This window comes from Salmo salar, chromosome 09 (genome assembly GCF_965601325.2).
Source record: "Salmo salar chromosome 09, fSalSal1, whole genome shotgun sequence".
NCBI classification, from domain to species: Eukaryota; Metazoa; Chordata; class Actinopteri; order Salmoniformes; family Salmonidae; genus Salmo; species Salmo salar.
The window spans coordinates 137,187,616-137,211,570 of NC_138299.1; the positions used below are offsets into that span (position 1 = coordinate 137,187,616).

The 23,955-nt window shown below is 43.0% G+C and overlaps 1 protein-coding gene across 3 annotated transcripts in view; it reads left to right on the plus strand.

Annotated features, from left to right (window-relative positions):
* The window catches only part of LOC106613031 (leucine-rich repeat and fibronectin type III domain-containing protein 1), a 132,525-nt gene that overhangs the window by 105,070 nt on the left and 3,500 nt on the right, over positions 1–23,955 (plus strand). For all 3 annotated transcript variants that reach the window (XM_014214904.3, XM_014214906.3, XM_082956333.1), the window contains 2 exons: positions 924–1,054; positions 17,820–19,244. In XM_014214904.3, the coding sequence (XP_014070379.1) occupies positions 17,848–19,244 (1,397 nt within the window). In that variant the 5' untranslated portion in view covers positions 924–1,054; positions 17,820–17,847. The remainder of the gene's footprint in view (positions 1–923; positions 1,055–17,819; positions 19,245–23,955) is intronic.

Consider the following 23,955-nt stretch of genomic DNA (forward strand, 5'->3'; position numbering starts at 1 on the left):
AATTGGATGAAATTAAAGCTTGAGAGGACAACCCTCGAACCCCATTCTAAATACAAATAGATGTCAAACCTGAGTGGAGAATTCTGTTTTCATGCATGAGGGGCTCTGTGCAGACGAATGAGAGCAATATGGTAATCTATGTAGCATTGCATGCAACCTCCTCTGCTGCCGGACTTGGGACATGTTATGTACAGTAGGTGGTTTAAATTTTAGAGACAAGTGAGAAAACCGAAGACTTATGACCTTGTCATACCTCTGAAGTTTTTTTATTTGTTTCTAGCAATAAAATGGTATCCTAAGCTAGTCTTTAGCACAGGTGTACGTTTTCATGGAGTCTGGTGATTTATCATAAGGGGAAATTTGCTACAGTTTATGGGTATAAAGCCAATACAGTTAATCACCTCTGTTCTCTTTTAAAAACTTCATCAGGAAAGAAGAAGAATCCGGTGTGTTTTGTAGCACAGGGATAGATAGATTCCAAAGCTTTTGTCAAAATATGATAAATGTTTCATAATGCTCCTCTTTACACTTTGTTCTTCGTCAGCTACAATAATGCAATGAAATATTCATGATGGGATACACAGCCATAGTCATTGTGTCTCCAACTCACTTTTCTCCCATATATTTCCTGCTGTTTGTGTTTCTTTCTTCCGTTGTCTTACAATCAGATCAGTGCTCATATCTCACCAAAGCTGCCAAGTTTAAAAGGAGTAGATATCAGCCAATTAAATTATGAATGTCTCACTGCTTATCTTTGGGAGTTCTGTCTTCTTTTCTAAGAATATTGAGTGGCCAGATGACCAACCTCAAACAATGTGTTCAATCAGTCAGGGAAAGTTCCCATGGCTCTGAGCATCAACTTAGTTTAGCCTCATTTACAATGTAACACTGCTTTAACCAGAGATGGTATCTTGTGTTCCCAGGTCTCTAGGTGTTTCTCTCTAATGCCAGTGGGTGTTGTTCTACTCTCAGAGCTGTGACTGACTGACTGCAAGAGAGACGGGATGCCTATACCCATGTGATATCTGCCATGGAGACCAGAGCTTGATATCTGGTGAGTAGCCCAGGCTGTTTGCAACCCTCCCAACGCCTTCTTTTCTGAGCCACTGCGAATTGACTTGAACAGTTGCAGTCTGTTGTTCCCTTACCCGGGGCAACTTTTCACAGTGCGGAAGCGAGCTCTCTCGTTCGGGAGGGAGGGAGTGCATCATCACAGGCCTTCAGAGGCAGCCTTATGGAGATCACTGGTAGTTGGGAAACAGCTGTTCCAGCTACAACAAAAAAACACACACAAAAACAACAAACTGTTCCATCAAGGCCACCGGTGCATGACCAATTATTAAAATGGCCTGTTCTGCTACTTTGACAAAGCCCAAAACAGACCAGGGCTCTCTTTTTGCTAATAAACCCCAAATATAGGAGAGATGTAAAGGCAATTATCACTGTCTAAATAATATGTAATAGGAGCCTATTAATTAAAGCCGTAGTACACCAGGGGATCCAGTTGAATCATCTCTGCTGTGTCTTCAGAGTGCAACCAGCCAGAGATCAGAGTGTGCTTCAAAGAGCTGTGCAATACGCACCTGCTTCCTCCATAACATCTGTCTTCTGACTGGAGTCGGGACCAGACATGTAGCCTGAAAATGTCACTGCACAGTAACTATTGCTTAAAGTAAATGATGATTCAATAGGTGTATGTGATGCCAGTAGTGTTGTCTGAGCTGAGGGCGTTGGTTGGGGAAGGGAAGGGAGAGCTAGCTGGTGGCCATTCCCACAGGGGGCTGGTGGGGATGGTGGATTATGCTGTCTACTCTGTGACCCCCTGTGGTCAGAACTCCTGTGGTTTCTGTGGTCAGAGGGGACACACAATGCTTCTAACAAAGAAATATGATGTCTCCCACTTGTCCTCCCCTGCTCAAAGGGAATGAGAGGGCAATGCTAATTAGCCAGCTTGTGAGCTGAGCTGAGCTTAGCTAGTGCACACACCCCACCCTGTACACACACGCACACCCTGCCACACACACACACCCGCCCCTTCTGCTAACAAGCAACGTCTGCAATAGCCATGCTTTATGGATGCCTCTGCATATTTCCTTGCACCATAGGACTTTCTGATGGGTTTGTGTCAAAAGAAATGCTTCCATTTTTAACTAGGCATTGTCAAGGAATGTATATTTTACTGAAATATCCTTTCATGTCAAATAAAAGTAATTTATTAATGTCTGTATGAAGCCATTCTGGTCCATTCATATTTGTTGAACATCTTTGGTGCAGCTGTTCTTGTGTCTGCAGTTTAATAGTTGTCAGGGATGATGCAGGTGATAATAACATGCATAACAGGTAGAGAACTACTCCCAGTTCACCTCTACTCACGTTAATCTAAGCCTACAGTCAGTGCTCTGTAAGCAGGTAGTAAATATGAGTGTTTAATCAAGAATCCACGCAAAGTAGGACTATGGCAGAGGTTAAGTTGAGGTATCATCCCTCAAACACTCCCAATGCAAATGAAGCAGAATGGATAAGACTAAAGCGACATTGCAATACCCGGCTCTCTCCTCCCCCCCCCTCCTCTCCTCTCCTCTCCTCTCCTCTCCTCTCCTCTCCTCTCCTCTCCTCTCCTCTCCTCTCCTCCCTCTCCTCTCCTCTCCTCTCCTCTCCTCTCCTCTCCTCTCCTCTCCTCCCCCCATCCTATCCTATCCTATCCTATCCTATCCTCTCCTCCTCTCCTCCTCTCCTCCTTTTCCTCCTCCCATCTCATGTTGTGTGGTCAGATCTCTCCCCTTCACAGTAATCTGAGCCTTTCCCTCTCTAGTTCCTGGAATACCAAGTATGAGAGGCTGAGCAAGGCTGAGCAAGACTGAGAGTGAGAGGCTGTGCGAGGATGTGCAAAGCTGAGCGAGGCTGTGCCAGGCTGAGTAATAAGCTGTAAAGGGGAGGCTCAAGGTGTACTCAGGGGGGTTCAGGTCTGCCATGATGACAAGACACTCTTTTTATCTCAAATTGCACCATTTTCACTTTACAGTGCCCTATATGCTGCCATTTGGGACACATCCACTCTCTGCTGGGTTCAATCCCTGTTATCTGTCCACTAATCATCCACCAAATTAAAACCATATGCCAGCCGTATCACACTGAATCTGAGGAATAGCAAATGAAATGGAGTCATTTCAGGAACATTCCTAGTGGTGAAGTGATTGGTTAGAATATGCCTCTATCTTAGGCGAGCTTTCAGGTAACATCAAATCACATGAAAAGCATAACACCAAACCAGACGCAATGGCTGTGTGACAGTGACACAGGGGGAGCTCAGTGGATTATATGTTTGACCTCTTGCTGTTTCCTCTTACTCAGTCACAACTGCTTAATATCTGGTCATGGTGAACACATGCAGAACGTAACAGACTCACTGAAGCTGCCTTATCTGATCCACCACCGACTCATTTAGATGTTCGTGGGCTTTTTCAGATGCATTGGTGACTGTTTGTTGTTTATCATGTGGTTGTTGTCTTTCTACTCCTCTGAGATATCCGTGATTCATTCTTCCCCTCAGACACCAACAGGAACAGAGACGGTTCTCCAAACACTTCTGAAGTCCCTGATCAAAGATATGGAGACATGTAATAGCCAGTTATGATAGATATCTCTGTAACCTCATTCAACCCCACTAATATAACTCCCGAACTCTGTAGGACAGATGTTTAATATTTCCTTTCAAAGTTTCATAATACTACATGTATGAATATATATGTAAATGGTTGTGAATAATGTTTTCAGATCTAATGGATATCGTTTCAGTAGTATAAAAGAGTCAGCTGGCTAATATAACCAGAATGTTGACCTACTATCAAGGAACTGTGGTGAAACATTGCCTTATGGCATTGATGTACTGTAGATGAAAAAGAGGTGGTTTTCCCAACACAAGATTTGTTATGTGTTCCTCAGTCAAGTTGATGGCACTTGTGGTATGCCGGCTTTGCATAAGAATGTATTTCACTATCCTCACGCTCATTGTTGAAAAGCTGCTATTACTTCTAAATGTTGTTGAATGGCCTGTTCAGTGTATTGGTGCTATGATCAATGAGATGACCAATATCTCATCCAGGCAGTATTGGTGTCCAACTGTGTGATGGAGTAAACAAGACCATGAAAGAAGGAGCCCAGCCTACTGCTTTCCTTTCATTAAGTACATAGTGGGAGTGCACCATGGGACTTGCAGGCAGATGAGCAACTTGTAGTGAGCCTCCTCTCTTTCCACTGTCTACTCGAGCATACGGGAGACACAGTGTCCTCAAAGAGGCCTGGCAGCACTCTTCCCGGCCTTCATCTGCCTTCATGCCTGGCCATGGAGCAGAGCTCGCACCACTTGCAATTACTATCACGTCCAAGCTGTTACTGTCATTTGCATTGGCTCATGGGTAGGGGGGAGTAAGGAGGAGGAGGAGCACATAAAGCAGGCCTGATATAAGTGGCCCTGGCAGCACAATGAGCTCGCCTGGCTTTAGCTTTCTGGATGAGTTGCAGGAGCAGGGCTGTATTAAAGTGTAATAATGGCACCGAGCAGGTTGCTTTGCTGTTAAAGATTAAGCCTGGTGCAGGGTGGTAAATTGCATAAACACAGGGTGGGAGATTTGAAAACAAAGAAACTGGGGTTTAATTCAGAGTTTATTAGAGAGTGTGATGACTTTTCAATGCTTTTTCTCAGAGTAGACTCTAAATCTGTCCCATGTAGAAGAATTAATGTGCAGTCTGAACGCGTGAACATAAAACAGCAGCAACTACTCTGGACAAAACTCAAATTAAAGGCTTAAATTTGTATTGACTTGTTTTTCACTTATTTTAAACTTTAACTTTAGGTGCATCAGTAGCAACATTTTCTGTCACACTGAATCTAAATGTGGTTGTCTTACCAGTATTACCAAAACAGAGCTTGAAGGAAATGCACTTATTGCAGGCGTATGACCCAAGAAGACATTTAAAATAGACCTTAAGCATAACTATTTCTTTAATATGTCATAGCATAGCTGTCTCAGACCATACATCATAACCAAGGCATGGTCCCTGAGTCTACCTTTATGACTCTTAAATGACTGAAACTGAAGTAACACTATTAAATCAGCCCCAGTAATCTTTTAAATCTTGATTTCATGTCTGCAAATTATTAATAAGCCAGTAACAGGAAATGAGAGATGCTATTTGTAGCAGAAGAGCCAAAGGCCCCTGTCACTGCCTCAGGTATTTATTTTCCTCCTATGTGGTACATACTTTCGGTCATGTAGTGTATGTGCACACCTGCTCGTTGAACATCTCATTCCAAAATCATTGGCATTCATATGGAGTTGGTCCCCCTTTGCTGTTACAATAGCCTCCACTCTTCTGGGAAGGCTTTCCACTCGATGTTGGAACATTGCTGCACAGAATCGTCTAGAATGTTGTTGTATGCTGTAGCATTAAGATTTCCCTTCACTGAAACTAAGAGGCCCAGCCTGAACCATGAAAACCAGCCCTAAACCATTATACTCCTCTACCAAACTTTACAGTTGGCACTATACATTGGGGCAGGTAGCGTTCTCCTGGCATCCGCCAAACCCAGATTAATCCGTGTGACTGCCAGATGGTGAAGCATGATTAATCACTCCGGAGGACGTGTTTCCACTGCTCCAGAGTCCAATGGTGGTGAGCTTTACACATTTACACCACTCCAGCCGAAGATTGGCATTGCGCATGGTGATCTTAGGCTTGTTTGTGGCTGCTCGGCCATGGAAACCAATTTCATGAAGCTCCCGATACTATTGTGCTGAAATCTGACGAACTGACTTGTTGGAAAGGTGGCATCCTATGACGGTGCCACGTTGAAAGTCACTAAGCTCTTCAGTAAGGCCATTCTACTGCCATTGTTTGTCTATTGAGATTGCATAGCTGTGTGCTCAATTTTATACACCTGTCAGCAATGGGTGTGGCTGAAATAGCCGAATCCACTATTTTGAAGGGGTGCCCACATACTTTTGTGTACACAGTGCATTTGGAAAGTATTCAGACCCATTGACATTTTCCACATTTTGATACGTTACAGCCTCTAAAATTGATTAAATAAAAACAATTCCTCATCAATCCACACACAATACCCCATAATAACAAAGCAAAAACAGTTTTTCGTTTTTTTTTGCAAATGTATTAATAATCAACAGACACCTAATTTACATAAGTATTCAGACCCTTTGCTGTGAGACTTGAAGTTGAGCTCAGGTGCATCTTGTTTCCATTGATCATCCTTGAGCTATTTCTTCAACTTGAATGCAGTCCACCTGTGGTAAATTAAATTGACTGGACATGATTTGGTAAGGCACACACCTGTCTATATAAGGTCCCACAGTTGACAGTCATTTCAGATCAAAAACCAAGCCATGAGATCAAAGGAATTGTCCGTAGAGCTCTGAGACAGGATTGTGTCAAATCAAATCAAATCAAACTTTATCTGTCACATGCGCCGAAATGCTTACAAGCCCTTAACCAACAGTGCAGTTCAAGAAGAGTTAAGAAAATATTTACCAAGTAGACTCAAATAAAAAGTAATAATAAAAAGTAACACAATAAGAATAACAATAATGAGGCTATATACAGGGGGTACCGGTACCGAGTCAGTGTGCGGGGATACAGGTTATTTGAGGTAATTTGTACATGTAGGTGGGGTGAAGTGACTATGCATAGATAATAAACAGCAAGTAGCAGCAGTGTACAAAAGGGAGGGGGGGGTCAATTTTATTAATTGTTCAGCAGTCTTATGGCTTGGGAGTAGAAGCTGTTGAGGAGCCTTTTGGTCCTAGATTTGGCATTCCGGTACCGCTTGCCGTGCGGTAGCAGAGAAAACAGTCTATGACTTGGGTGACTGGAGCCTCTGACAATTTAATGGGCTTTCCTCTAATTATATAGGTCCTGGATAGCAGGAAGCTTGGCCCCAGTGATGTACTGGGCCGTTAGCACTACCCTCTGTAGCGCCTTACGGTCAGATGCCGAGCAGTTTCCATACCAGGCGGTGATGCAACCGGTCAAGATGCTCTCGATGGTGCAGCTGTAGAACCTTTTGAGGATCTGGGGACACATGCCAAATCTTTTCAGTCTCCTGAGGTGGAATAGGTTTTGTTGTGCACTCTTTACATTTACATTACATTTAAGTAATTTAGCAGACGCTCTTATCCAGAGCGACTTACAAATTGGTGCATTCACCTTATGATATGCAATGGAACAACCACTTTACAATAGTACATCTAAATCTTTTAAGGTGGGGGGGGGTTAGAAGGATTACTTTATCCTATCCTAGGTAATCCTTAAAGAGGTGGGGTTTCAGGTGTCTCCGGAAGGTGGTGATTGACTCCGCTGTCCTGGCGTCGTGAGGGAGCTTGTTCCACCATTGGGGTGCCAGAGCAGCGAACAGTCTTTACGACTGTCTTGGTATGTTGGGCTCATGATAGTTTGTGGGTGATGTGGACACCAAGGAACTTGAAACTCTCGACCCGTTCCACTACTGCCCCATCGATGTTAATGGGGGCCTGTTAGGCCCGCCATTTCCTGTAGTCCACGATCATCAACTTTGTCTTGCTCACATTGAGGGAGAGGTTGTTGTCCTGGCACCACACTGCCAGTTCTCTGACCTCTTCCCTATGGGTCATCTCATCGTTGTCGGAGATCAGGCCTACCACTGTCGTGTCATCAGCAAACTTAATGATAGTATTGGAGTTGTGCCTGGCCACGCAGTCGTGGGTGAACAGGGAGTACAGGAAGGGACTAAGTACATACCCCTGAGGGGCCCCAGTGTTGAGGATCAGCTTGGTGGATGTATTGTTACCTACCCTTACCAGTTAGGGGCGGCCCGTCAGGAAGTCCAGGATCCAGTTGCAGAGGGAGGTGTTTAGTCCCAGGGTCCTTAGCTTAGCGATGAGCTTTGAGGGCACTATGGTGTTGAACGCTGAGCTGTAGTCAATGAATAGTATTTTCACATAGGTGTTCCTTTTGTCCAGGTGGGAAAAGGCAGTGTTGAGTGCAATAGAGATTGCTTCATCTGTTGGGGCGGTATGACAATTGGAATGGGACTAGGGTTTCTGGGATAATGGTGTTGATGTGAGCCATGACCAGCCTTTCAAAGCACTTCATGACTACAGACCTGAGTGCTATGGGTCGGTAGTCATTTAGGCAGGTTACCTTGGTGTTCTTGGGCACAGGGACTATGGTGGTCTGCTTGAAACATGTTGGTATTACAGACTCAGTCCGAGACAGGTTGAAATTGTCAGTGAAGACACTTGCCAGTTGGTCAGCGAATGGTCGGAGAGCATGTCCTGCTAATCCGTCTGGCCCTGCGGCCTTGTGAATGTTGACCTGTTTAAAGGTCTTACTCACATCGGCTACGGAGAGTGTGATCACTGATCACACAGTCATCCAGAACAGCTGGTGCTCTCATGCATGCTTCAGTGTTGCTTGCCTCGAGGCGTGCATAAAAGTAATTTAGCTCATCTAGTAGCCTCGTATCACTGGGCAGCTCTCGGCTGTGCTTCCCTTTGTAGTCTGTAATAGTTTGCAAGCTCCGCCACATCCAATGAGCGTCGGAGCCAGTGTAGTAGGATTCAATCTTAGTCCTGTATTGACACTTTGTTTGTTTGATGGCTCGTCAGAAGGCATAGCGGGATTTCTTATAAATGTCCCGATTTGAGTCCTTGAAAGTGGTAGCTCTACCCTTTAACTCAGTGTGGATGTTGCCTGTAAACCATGGCTTCTGGTTGGGGTATGTACGTGCAGTCACAGTGGGGACGACATCATCGATGCACTTATTGATGAAGCCAGTGATTGATGTGGTGTACTCAATGCCATTGGAAGAATTTCTGAACATATTGCAGTCTGTGCTAGCAAAACAGTCCTGTAACTTAGCATCTGCGTCATCTGACCACTTCTTTATTGACCGAGTCACTGGTGCTTCCTGCTTTAGTTTTTGTTTGTATGCAGGAATCAGGAGGATGGAATTATGGTCAGATTTGCCAAATGGAGTGCGAGGGAGAGCTTTGTACGCATCTCTGTGTGTGGAGTAAAGGTGGTCTAGAGTTTTTTTTCCCTTTGGTTGCACATGTAACAAGCTGGTAGAAATGAGGTAAAATGGATTTAAGTTTCCCTGCATTAAAGTCCCCGGCTACTAGGAGAGCCACCTCTGGATGAGCATTTTCTTGTTTGCTTATGGACGTATACAGCTCATTGAGTGCGGTCTCAGTGCAAGCATCAGTTTGTGGTTGTAAATAAACAGCTACGAAGAATATAGATGAAAACTCTCTTGGTAAATAATGTGAGGTACTCTAAAAACCCAGAGACTATTATATTTTGTGCACCAGCTGTTATTGACAAATAGACACAGTCATCACCCCTTGTCTTACCGGATGCAGCTGTTCTATCTTGCCAATGCTGTTTGTTATCCATGCCGTCTTTCAGCCACGAATCGGTGAAACGGAAGATAATACAGTTTTTGATGTCCCGTTGGTAGGATATTCTTTATTAGATTTTTATTTTTTATTTGATTTAACCTTTATTTAACTTGGCAAGTCAGTTAACAACAAATTCTTATTTACAATGATGGCCAACAGAAGGCTAAAGGCCTCCTGCCGGAATGGGGGCTGGGAATAAAAATATAGGACAAAACACACATCACGACAAGAGAGACACCACAACACTACATAAAGAGAGGCGTAAGACAACAACATAGCGTAGCAGCAACACATGAAACACAGCATGGTAGCAACACAACATGACAACAACATGGTAGCAACACAACATGGTAGCAGCACAAAACATGGTACAAACATTATTGGGCACAGACAACAGCACAAAAAGCAAGAAGGAAGAGACAACAATACATCACGCGAAGCAGCCACAACTATCAGTGAAAATGTCCATGATTGAGTCTTTGAATGAAGAGATGGAGATAAAACGGTCCAGTTTAGAGAGCTCATCCAGTTTATTATCCAATGATTACACGTTGGCTAATAGGATGGATGGTAGAGGTGGATTACCCACTCGCCGCCGGTTCCTTACAAGGCACCCCGACCTACGTCCCCTATATCACCTTTTCTTCTTCCTGCGAATGATGGGGATTTGGGCCTTGTCCGGTGTCTGAAGTAAATCCTTTGAGTCCTACTTGTTAAGAAAAAAATCTTTGTCCAGCATGAGGTGAGTAATCGCTGTTCTGATATCCAGAATCTCTTTAGGTCATAAGAGACGGTGACAGAAACATTCCGTACAAAATAAGTTACAAATAACGCGATAAACACACAAAATAGCACAATTGATTCGGAGCCCGTAAAACGGCAGCGCCATTGTACCATGTAAAGGATCTGAATACTTAGGCAAATGTGATATTTCCATTTTTTTATTTGTAACATTTTTAAAAACCTGGTTTTGCTTTGTCATTATGGGGTATTGTGTGTAGATTGATGAGGGGACAATACTATTATCAATTTTACAATAAGGCTGTAACGTAACAAAATGTGGAAAAAGTCAAGGGGTCTGAATACTTTCCGAATGCACTGTATATAATGTATATGTTTACCTAAGATCATATGTTCATATGTTTACCCTCTACCATCCAATCCATCACACCACCCTCTAAGCTCACTAGCTCACAGTCCTCTGGCGGTTTTATTTTGTCAGTTCAATTTGTGAATTTGTTGCATTCGAATAATAGTACTTTTAAAAGTGGGCTAGAAAGGTCAAATGTCTAAACAATTTAAGTTGTGTTTACCTCCCTAAGGCATGGCTTTAAGTCTGGAAGCAGCTAATTTCCACGGTAGCTAAAGAAAAATGGTTCATGTAGTCAGTGACCGACTGTTTCCTGGTGGTTCACCGCTGGAAGGACTCATTAATGCAACAACAACCAGTGGACACAGGGAACATTGACTAAATACTACTCAGCACAGAGCTAGACTGCTCCACTGGCTTCTGGGCTTATCCACCTCCATACCCCAACCTCTACTATATCCTTCTTTGTCTCCAGCTGGAGCAGACTACTACTTTTAATCATGAGTCACTCAATCCTCTATCTTCAACAAACTGAGTAGGCTACTATAAGTAGTATTGTTTTCTACAGTCCCTTTTTTTTAAATTGGACTATTTACATTAATAGTATAAACAGTGTACAACAGTGTTTTATTACATCAGGGATCTTCAGGATTCAAGCGGAGTAGAATTTGTTTTTCTACTTGCAGTCTAAATATCTCCACTTGATCATTTGGATGACAATGGTATTTCAGGTAAATAATGCTTTCAGAATAAACAAAGTGGTAATAGTCTTGAAATTGCATAGCTTTTTTGCCCTTTATCATGTTTGCACTATTCCATCTCATTTGAATGTTTCTTTTCCAAGTGCCTATCAATTTCTTTTTATTTCACAATAGAAATGCATCCATTGTCGATCAATCTCAATGGGATAATCAAGCAGCTTCAATGAAATGTTCTGTGTTATATCAATCATCGCCTGATGACTTTGTGAACTTACAGAGAGAACTGTCTAGACAATCAAATAATCATCCACTTTCAACAATTTCAAACTTCTACTCCTGTGAAAATTAAGGATAGTCAGGAAAAAAGTATTATATTTGGTAGATTTCTTCAACAATCATGACCGCTCCTGTACTTGATCTACTCAGCTTGAAAAATGTTAGCAATTTGAATGCATAGGTTAGAGTTTGTGTAACGAGTGTCGTAATGATTGGACCAAGGTGCAGCGGGAACATGTATACTCATCTTCTTTAATTGGTTAAAAGAAGGAAAAAACAAACAAAACACGTATACAAACACAACGAACGACACTAACATTCCTGTCATGTGCTCAGACACCAAACAAGGAGACAACTACCCACCATTCCCATTACAAACACACCCCTATACATAGGACCTTCAATCAGAGGCAACGAGGAACAGCTGCCTCCAATTGAAGGCCAATCCCAATTAACTAAACAACCTAGATCTAACATAGTGATACACTAACCTAGAACATAACCCAAAAACCCAGGAACACTCTAAACAAACACCCCTCTACATAAACACATAGCCCAACAAACCCCGAACCACATAAAACAAACACCCCCTGCCACGTCCTGACCAAACTACAATAACAAATAACCCCTTTACTGGGCAGAACGTGACAGTTTGTTTATATTCATACTGTTCCCTTGTCCCTGGCATACCTGGGAATAATTGTGTTAGTATGTACCAGGCGGACAAAAGCAGTAGAGAACACAATGCTGTCCTTGAAAAAAGAAAGTGGGAGTTTTTGTACAGCTGCTCATTGTCCTAAAGCTGTATTATAGGATAAGGGATAACAACAACCAGCCTAGAGGACACGTTTTGCAGGAATTGATCTGGTAACATACAGTAATTTACTTGCTTTTGCCGATTACTCATTTTCATTCATGATTCACCTGCAATGTTATATATCTCAATATACTGCCCGTGTGCAGTAATTTAACAGAAAACATAAACAATGAAGTTTGGTTGATCTTAATTGCTCTCCCAGTGTTCTCAGCATAGTGTTTACTGTGGAATGTTATTTCTTATTCTCAGCACAGAGATATGCACAACTTGTCACAGCATACCGAAAATGGGCAAGTGGACAGCTCAAATAAGAGGACTTTGAATTGTCCTGATTATTATCCTAATTAAGGGAGCTGACTGGGGAGGCTTTCTGGCTCGGTGGTTACAATTTATGCTTAATTCAACAACACATCCAGTAATTCCTTTTTGCATAGTTTGTCTTTTCTGTTTTCCAAGCCATCCTAATGAAGAATTTCATGGACATAATCCGGGCTTTGTGGATGATGTTTTTTAGAGGTTGTAAACATGTCTGTATCAGGGTACAATTTGTTTGGTATTACTTCAGAGCAGGGATTCTGTACGGTGCTCTTACTGTATTCCAGTGGCGTTCAGTGCCGTTTGTGATGAAGGAGGACTATTTTTTTTGTTTCATGAGCATGGCCTTATTTCTATTACAGCATGTCAGATGACTGTCATTCATATTCACCCAGTTCAATGTAACATCGATAGGTTTAGGTTACTAAATGATACGCAAAATGTCCCTATAACCATCATGAGGTTGCTACAACCTAGCCTATGAATGAAGGTTTACAACGTAGGTGCATAGAGGTCGAGAGAAATATTTTAGATGACAGACAGTGACACATGGACAGACAGTGACACATTCAATACCGTCTTGCTCACTATTGCCCGCATCTAGCTTATCTAGGGTGTAATTATTAGTACAACAGTTGCAAACGAAAGTTTCTATTGGACAATTCAGGTATTTTTATCCCGTTACATTTACTTCCGTTTAAGAAACAGTTTTCAACAGAATCGGCGGAATGAATACACCCTATTCACACATAAGCACAGTTGACATTCATAGCAGCCACGTTGTATTCCTTCTCGCCTCTATGCACTCTCCTCCTCTCACCTTTTCCCTTCATTGTGGACTTCAATGACCAACACATCAGCTGTATGTGACCAGGTGAAAAAAAAAATATACAAGCTAAACCACGTCATAACCGCTACACACAGCCTACATCGTTTCCCCCATATTAGCTAAAGTAACGTCCTAGTCAACATAGCTAATAGAACTAGTACTTTAGTAAACCCACTACAATCATCCAGTAATGTTACGGTGTACAGTCAGTAAGCAGTTACACCGGCAGGTCCCGGTGGCAAAAAAAATTATAAAACCAAAAGCTTACCTTGACTTGTAAGAGTTCCAGTGTTGTGTTGGATAGTCATAGCCAGCTAGCTAACATAGCATCCCTCTGAGCCGGCTGTTTGAGTAACTAAACTAGCCAGCTACATTTGCTAGCTAAGAAAGTAAAACTGAAAAAAATTACTCTCTCTTGCTTCTCCTTCATTTGCGAATACATTAATTTGTTAAAAACTGTACAACTATTGTCTTTCTCTCTCTTTGAGTCAACTACCCACCCTATTTTATGCACTGCAGCGCTAGCTAGCTGTAGCTTAGGCTTTCAGTATTAGATTCATTCTCTGATACTTTGATTGGGTGGACAACATGTGAGTTCATGCTGCAAGAGCTCTGCTAGGTTGGAGGATGTCCTCCGGATGTTGTCATAATTACTGTGTAAGTTTATGGAAGCGGGTGAGAACCAAGAGCCTCCTGGGTTTTGTATTGAAGTCAATGTACCAAGAGGAGGACGGAAGCTAGCTGTCCTCCGGCTACACCATGGTGCTACCCAACAGAGTGCTGTTGAGGCTACTGTAGACCTTCATTGCAAAACAGTGAATTATTTGGTGACATGAATATATTTAGTATAGTTTTATCTAAAAAGGATAACCTTTTCAATGTTTTACAATTTTTATTTTTATGAAATTCACTGAGGAGGATGGTCCTCCCCTTCCTCCTTTGAGGAGCCTCGACTGCTGTATTCAGTGTTGGCAGCCAAGTGTCATTATTTTTTGTATAGTTTTCTTGACAATAGAAAACAAATTATTCAATATAAATCAAGCACATCACTTGTCTCAAGGCTCAATCAATGCCTTGCACACATTTACTCTTCAAATGTACAGCCTGTTCATAATCACTGTGGAGCAAAACCATTTCGATTCCCTTGGATCTCAGGAAAAAGACTAGCAAAACGTCAATGTGGGTATAGAATAAACCTCTGACAATTACTTGTTGTTCAAATAACCATTTAATCCTTCCTACAATTTAGTAGGATGGCAAAGTCTTCCTTCTCAGGAATGTGCCACGATTAAAGGCTGTGACTCTCTAGTTAGTACTTTTCAATTACTTTCCCTGAGTAAGTTTTTGGGCAAGGTTTGAAATTGAAAATACAGGGCACATCACTCTGCATCCTTTTCGCCATTTGCATGTGGCTATAATTATAAAATGCAAATGTCCTCTATTTAGCAAGGTATTCTCTCGATGGGGCCAGAACTCCCCAGGGTTGTGTAGGGCCACACAGAGCTTGGCTTAGTGGTGGAGATGGAACTGACTCCAATTAACTCAGCATGTCAATAATTATGCCGGTTTCCTGACGAGAGTCACTGTGGGGCAGCTAAAAGTTCACTGCCTACATTTTATTAATTGGAATTTACTCTCGCCAGACATTCACATAGGAAGAAAATAAGCATTACTTGACCATGTTCTGCGTGTGTATACAATGAGGTGGCCTTTCCTGAACTACGGATAGGACATTGCTTTTGTGGTCAGTTATAATTGACTATTTACAATGTCCCATTCAAATTCATATTCCTTTGATTTTAATTGATATGTGTTGATAGCAGAGAATGTTTAATATAATATACTGTTGAATACACTATTGCGTGCTTGCATTGATCATTTTAGTAAGATCCCAATGACAATGGGGAATTGACATTCTTGATATTCTGTGTGGATTAGTCAGATGTTTTCATACTACATTTCAAATAATAATCTCTTCTTGATAGGGGCCAATTTGTTAATTAGATATTAGACACTAGTTATGTAGGTTATTTAACTAAGAAATGTTCTGAATAATTAATTAATGTCATCATTTAATTGATCATGAATATGCATATATTGGAATAATTGAATGGATTAAAATGCACAATCATGCTTTTAAACTCATTATGTAGATTTTTGACTAGTGTCAACTTGTTGTGGTTTGCTTGTTGTGATTGGCTAAGGTTGGACTGGACCACTAGGTAATCTTATTAATGCTGTCTTTTGCCGCTCAGAGCAAATACAGTATGTCATGAGCTCCTCACGTCTTCATCTGCAGTCCCTCCAAAAGGGTGGCTGGTGTATAATGCAGTAATAAGATTTTGAGCCGGAATCATTTGAGAGTTCTTCCCCGGTAAAATAAATATCCTCAATTAAATGCAAAGACAGACTTGCCACCAGTATATTACTCTTTCATTAATTTCAGTTTGCACTTGAATTCCAATGCATACTTCTATGTGCTCCTCGGGTCCTCCTCACCTATAGACACACTTAGTGTGGTTTTGAAGTGGGTGGCTGATACAACATCTTGTAAATGTCCTTATCTTCCCTTGTAAATGTCCTTATCTTCCCTATCTCCATTAGGATTGAAACCTTATTTTTCTGGCAGCTTAACATCTTAATGCAATTGAAAGACCTACATTCTACACCAGAGTTGCCTTGGCAACAAAGTTTTCTTTCTTCACCGGAGATGCTGAGAGATCAGTAGAGTATCCTCAATGGTGATGGCAGGAAATGCTAGAGCACAGATGGTCCTCAGAGAAACCATAAGCTCTGTGGCCTAGTTACCATTTGAATGCTTACACAATTATTGGAGAACAATATTCTACCTAAAACTATAAGAGACAATGGATGTTTTGCGCTGATGAAACATATATATATTCAGACCAACTGAACACATTCATTGTATAATACTTTTGTTGTATGAAATAAGATAATTTTTTTCTATAACCTACTTTATGAATTTAACCTCCCCAGCTTCTAAAAAAAGGGTCAGATTGATATAAATAATTTACACAAGCCAGGCACAGTGTGCTACCAGCAATAACCCCCCCCCCCCCTCCCTGATTTAACCTTAATGCAAATGTACATATAGGAAATATACACATATGAATAAAATAGGCTGTCATAGTCTTAAACTTAGTAGTTATTGTTCATGTTCTGCTCTCTATATCTGGAGTTTCTTAGAATAAAAAGTAGAATATATGTTTTCTTAGTATAACAATCAAAAGATTCATGTCATGATATGAATCCTTGATGTGTGATATACGATAAAGAAATGGAAAGATAAAGAACACCTGATCCAAAGGAAAATATGAAAGGCAAGCTAAAGACAAATCAAAAGACCGCCAGTCTAGACAAGTAGCCGGTTGTTATTTTCAAAAAATACATAGCCAGGAATGATTGGTTATCCGTGGAGAACAGTCAGTTATCATCATATCCCTATATATGGGCTCCATCTGTGATAAACATTGAGTGTTAAATGCATCAGCAACAAAGATTGATACCGAAAAGACGGAAAAGTACTGCATGGGGATATGGCAGCAGTCATGAAAGAATGGGCTTTCATTGTGATTTGGTGGTTATTACACCCAAGGATCTCTTTCACTGCAGACTTATGCTCTCAGAGCTGGATCAATAGCACTAAATGGGGATCAGAGAATCTGAACATCAGCCTCAACGCCTAAGAACCATCTAATAATACCTCCATCTGATGGATTTAGAACCAAGGTCTCTTCATCTCACCTTCATGTTTTGTTGCTATGATTTACTTGACAGACTCATGTCTAATTCTGCAGTACAGTTCTGAAGCATGAAGAGTGAAGGGAGCATGAAAAGGTCATATAAATCCTTAAGCAGTGCTGACAAGCACCCCTTCTCCCCTTAATTCCCTACACTGTTGTGAAGTTCAGAGCTAGACAAACACACAAAGCATACGGTATGACAGGGAAGTATATGACATATTAGCTCCATGTAAAAACAACACCGCAATTATTCAAATTTGGATGGGATCGACAGTCTGCTGGCATGGCATATTAGCCACTTTGTGTTTGTTTTACTGGACTATTCTCTGCTTTTTTTAAGGGATAATGCCAAAGCTGGGGCAGTACAGTTCAGGAATCTATCATCTCACCACACTATCAACAACCTCTGACATGTCTCTCTGGTGACCGGTACCCTACTGGCAGTTTCAATCATCTTGGTTGATGACTCCATTTGTGTGTGCTCATTATAAATGGTATGATTTTTAAACCCACCAAATATACTTATTTTATTGTATCTCTGCCCTTTCTTTCTCTATCTTTATCTGTTCCAGGATCTGGAAGCTGATAGACAGACAGACCATGGAGCGTCTGGTTGTGTGTGTGCTGCTGTGTGTACTGCTGTGTGCGGTGCTGGTGAAGGGCTACAACTGCCCCGGCCGCTGCATCTGCCAGCACCTCTCCCCCACTCTGACTCTGCTCTGCGCTAAGACCGGTCTGCTGTTTGTGCCTCCAACCATCGACCGCAAGACCGTAGAGCTGCGTCTCACAGACAACTTCATCACCATTATCCGCAGGAAAGACTTTTTCAACATGACCAGCCTGGTCCACCTCACCCTGTCCCGTAACACCATCAGCCAGATCACGCCCAACGCCTTCCTGGGCCTGCGCTCTCTACGAGCCCTCCACATGGACGGCAACCGCCTAAGTGTCATCAAGAGCGACCACTTCAAAGGCCTGGTCAACCTCCGCCACCTCATACTGGGGAACAACCAGATCCACCATGTGGCCCCTACCTCCTTTGATGAGTTTGTGTCGACCATCGAGGACTTGGATCTGTCCAACAACAACCTGAGGACCCTGCCCTGGGAGGAGATAGGCAGGATGAGCCACATCAACACCCTCACCCTTGATCACAACCTGATTGATCACATTGGAGCTGGGACTTTCACGCTCCTCACCAAGCTGGTTCGTCTGGATATGACCTCTAACCGGCTGCAGAAGCTACCACCGGACAGCCTGTTTCAGCATGCCCAGGTGCTGTCAGACGCCAAGGGCTCCAACCCGTCCTCCCTGGCAGTGAGCTTCGGGGGAAATCCTCTCCACTGTAACTGTGAGCTGCTGTGGCTCCGCAGACTGACCCGGGAGGATGACCTGGAGACCTGCGCCTCCCCGGAGCATCTCATGGACAAGTACTTCTGGTCCATCCAGGAGGAGGATTTTATCTGTGAGCCCCCACTCATCACCAAACACATATCCACCAAGCCCTACGTCATGGAGGGTCAGGGGGTCACCCTCAAGTGCAAGGCCATGGGAGACCCGGACCCAGCCATCCACTGGCGCTTCCCAGATGGCAAGCTGGTGCACAACAACTCCCGCACCATCCTGTATGACAACGGTACCTTGGACATCCTCATCACCACCTTAAAGGACAGTGGTGCCTTCAACTGTGTGGCCTCCAATGCTGCCGGCATCGCCACAGCTGCCGTGGAGATCAACATGATCCCTCTGCCATTGTTCGTCAACAACACATTGCACCACATGCGCGAGGCCGATCGGGGCCTCTCTGACATCACCACCTCCTCCAAGTCAGGCAACGACACCAAGGGCCATGACAAGCACCAGGACAAGAGGGTGGTGGTGGCCGAGCTGACCTCCTCCTCGGCTGTGATTCGCTGGCCCTCCGAGCGCCACATCCCAGGCATCAGGATGTACCAGATCCAGTATAACAGCACTGCAGACGACACACTGGTTTACAGGTAAGCCATGTGGGGGCTGGGGCTGGAGAAATGGGAGCGCTGGGGCTAGAGAAATGGGGGCGCTGGGGCTGGAGGACTGGGAGCGCTGGGGCTGGAGGAATGGGAGCGCTGGGGCTAGGGGAATGGGAGCGCTGGGGCTAGAGGAATGGGAGCGCTGGGGCTGGAGGAATGGGAGCGCTGGGGCTGGAGGATTGGGAGTGCTGGGGCTGGAGGATTGGGAGCGCTGGGACTGGAGGACTGGGAGCGCTGGGGCTGGAGGACTGGGAGCGCTGGGCCTGGAGGAATGGGAGCGCTGGGCCTGGAGGAATGGGAGCGCTGGGGCTGGAGGAATGGGAGTGCTGGGGCTGGAGGAATGGGAGCGCTGGGGCTGGAGGACTGGAGCTGGTGGAAAGGGGGTTTAGATTGGTTTATTAGGATCCCCATTAGCTACTGCATATGCAGCAGATACTCTTCCTGAGGTCTACATAAAACATACAAATATATGACAAAGTACTGAACGGTTATAGACAAGGACATTAAACTCGACAACAAAAAAGGGGGTGGGGATGGGGCTGCGTTGGGGTGGGGGGCGAAGGTCTGAGCCAGCTCTGGAGACGGTCTGAGCCATCTGGAATGCCCATCTGCTGAATGGCATGACAGTCCATTATAATAGATCCATAACTCCCAGAGCTGCATAGGTGCTGTGTAATTAACTATGTCACTAAATGTAAGTAATTGCACAATTTTATTATGGTTTTGGGATAAAAGAGTGTATAAACAGACTATATGTTGGTTTTAATAGAAAAAAATGCTTAGTATGACTTTACATTTGCAGTTGTTAGCTCTAGGCCTATGGGAAAACAAAGATTATACGATTAACACTTATAACTTGGCCTTTAGAGAGTAAATATACCCTTTTGTCTCAATATTATCTAGCTTCAGCAGGCACTATCACTTCCCAGTCCTTAACCCCAACCCAACAATAACCCCATCCCTTACCGTAATCCCAATAGGACATAATTGTGCCAAGGAAACCCATGAGTCAGACATGAGCATGATTGCTATCTGCTGCAGACTTTATACCATTTTGAAGAACTATCAGTGAAACATTAGGGGAACCCTGTTTAATATGATAGATATTACAACATGTAATTTATTCCACATTGATGAATGACTCACTAAACACATACAAGGTGATGAGCTGCTATTTAGCAGTAAACCATATAGTATTTATTTACTCTTTATTTAACTAGGCAAGTCAGTTAAGAACAAATTCTTATTTACAATGACGGCCTACCCCGGCTAAACCTGGGCGACGCTGGGCCAATTGTGCGCCGCAAAATGGGACTCCAAATCACAGCCGGATGTGATGCAGCCTGGATTCGAACCAGGTACTGCAGTGTCTTAGACCACTGTGCCACTCAGGAGCCGAGTAATGAAAGGTTTGGTTGCATCACATTGATGAGTAAAAGCACAATGGGTCAAACAAACGTTATATTGTCAATACAGAGATTATTATAGTAAAGCTTCATGTATAGCTGATAATTTGACAAATAAATATAGTATTAATACCATAATGGGAATTTTAAACCAAAGTTTTTGCGTATAGCCAACTGCCAAACGTGAATTGCAGAAAGTTATTTTACCTATTGGCCAATCCGAATTGTGAATTGCTGTAGAATTTATTAATATAATAGTTATATACAGTTCTTGAGTTCTATGTTTCAATTAGTGTAGGTTCCATGTCCTTATCTTCAACATAAATTCATGATGAGGAATATTGTAAAACTGACTAATGCAAAGTGGGCACTCTAATACCAGGGTTATAGAGTTGATACACGGAATTAAATCATTCATTTCAGTCCATCTTAAATGAGCTAGGTATGTGCTAACACTGCCATTTTGCATTACTCATTCAAATACCCTTATTGAATTGAGAGTACGTAGGCCTATTTGATGTGTGTCCATTTGGGCTCCCATGTGGCGCAGTGATCTAAGGCACTGCATCTCAGTGCTAGAGGTGTCACTACTAGGCGTCACTGGTTTGATTATGGCCTGTATCACAACCGGCCGTGATTGGTAGTCCCATAGGACTAACAACAACCCAGCGTTGTTAGGGTTTGGCCGGTGTAGGCCGTCATTGTAAATAAGAATTTGTTCTTAATAAAAAAACATACAAAGAATTTGACCCAATGTGCACCACTGCACTAGCAGGGCAGGAAATAAGACACTGTCGTGTAAAGTTTTCTCAAGGCATCATAAGGTCAAGTTTAGACCTGTTGATGTTGGTTGACTTTTCTGTTTATATCACTTCTGATTTCATGAGCTATTCTCCTGTATAATGTTCTCCCTTATGATTATACAGCGACCTGAGTATTTGTCTTTAGGTGATATATTATTACCTACATGTGAGAACCATTAAGTGTTATCATGCTTCTAATTATATTAACACAGATGTCAGCCTAAAGACAATGTTTTTCTCCTTCATGTTCAAAGACTATGTGTTTATTTCACACATCTAACTTGTCTTCAAACCTTGAGCATTTGGTCAGAAGCCTGCATTGTCCTTCCCTGCAGATGTTGTGACGTGTGTGTGTGTGTGTGTGTGTGTGTGTGTGTGTGTGTGTGTGTGTGTGTGTGTGTGTGTGTGTGTGTGTGTGTGTGTGTGTGTGGTGTGTGTGTGTGTGTGTGTGTGTGTGTGTGTGTGTGTGTGTGTGTGTGTGTATATATATATGTGTGTATATATATATATATGTGTATATATATATATATGCACTGCTCAAAAAAATTAAGGGAACACTTAAACAACACAATGTAACTCCAAGTCAATCACACTTCTGTGAAATCAAACTGTCCACTTAGGAAGCAACACTGATTGACAATAAATTTCACATGCTGTTGTGCAAATGGAATAGACAACAGGTGGAAATTATAGGCAATTAGCAAGACACCCCCAATAAAGGAGTGGTTCTGCAGGTTGGGACCACAGACCACTTCTCAGTTCCTATGCTTCCTGGCTAATGTTTTGGTCACTTTTGAATGCTGGCGGTGCTTTCACTCTAGTGGTAGCATGAGACGGAGTCTACAACCCACACAAGTGGCTCAGGTAGTGCAGCTCATCCAGGATGGCACATCAATGCGAGCTGTGGCAAGAAGGTTTGCTGTGTCTGTCAGCGTAGTGTCCAGAACATGGAGGCGCTACCAAGATTGGCAAATTCGCCACTGGCGCCTTGTGCTCTTCACAGATGAAAGCAGGTTCACACTGAGCACGTGACAGACGTGACAGAGTCTGGAGACGCCGTGGAGAACGTTCTACTGCCTGCAACATCCTCCAGCATGACCGGTTTGGCGGTGGGTCAGTCATGGTGTGGGGTGGCATTTCTTTGGGGGGCCGCACAGCCCTCCATGTGCTCGCCAGAGGTAGCCTGACTGCCATTAGGTACCGAGATGAGATCCTCAGAGCCCTTGTGAGACCATATGCTGGTGCGGTTGGCCCTGGGTTCCTCCTAGTGCAAGACAATGCTAGACTTCATGTGGCTGGAGTGTGTCAGCAGTTCCTGCAAGAGGAAGGTATTGATGCTATGGACTGGCCCGCCCATTCCCCAGACCTGAATCCAATTGAGCACATCTGGGACATCATGTCTCGCTCCATCCACCAACGCCACGTTGCACCACAGACTGTCCAGGAGTTGGCGGATGCTTTAGTCCAGGCCTGGGAGGAGATCCCTCAGGAGACCATCCGCCACTTCATCAGGAGCATGCCCAGGCATTGTAGGGAGGTCATACAGGCATGTGGAGGCCACACACACTACTGAGCCTCATTTTGACTTGTTTTAAGGACATTACATCAAAGTTGGATCAGCCTGTAGTGTGGTTTTCCACTTTAATTTTGAGTGTGACTCCAAATCCAGACCTCCATGGGTTGATAAATTGGATTTCCATTGATTATTTTTGTGTGATTTTGTTGTCAGCACATTCAACTATGTAATGAAAAAAGTATTTAATAAGATTATTTCTTTCATTCAGATCTAGGATGTGTTGTTTAAGTGTTCCCTTTATTTTTTTGAGCAGTGTATATATATATATATATATATATATATATATAGACACACACACTACCGTTCAAAAGTTTGGGGTCACTTAGAAATGTCCTAATTTTTTTTTAATGAAAAGCAAATTTTTTGCCCATTAAAATAACATCAAATTGATCAGAAATGCAGTGTAGACATTGTTACTGTTGTAAATGACTATTGTAGCTGGAAGCAGCTTCATTAAACAGTACCCGCAAATCACCAGTCTCAACGTCAACAGTGAAAAGGTGACTCCGGGATGCTGGCCTTCTAGACAAAGTTGCAAAGAAAAAGCCATATCTCAGACTGGTCAACAAAAAGAAAAGATGAAGATGGGCAAAAGAACACAGACACTGGACAGAGGAACTCTGCCTAGAAGGCCAGCATCCTGGAGTCGCCTCTTCACTGTTGACGTTGAGATTGTACCCGCAAAACACCAATCTAATGAAGCTGTCAGTTGAGGACTTGTGAGGCGTCTGTTTCTCAAACTAGACACTCTAATGTACTTGTCCTATTGCTCAGTTGTGCACCGGGGCCTCCCACTTCTCTTTCTATTCTGGTTAGAGCCAGTTCTGTGAAGGGAGTAGTACACAGCGTTGTACGAGATCTTCAGTTTTTTGGCCTTCTTTTCTCAGAACAAGAATAGACTGACAAGTTTCAGA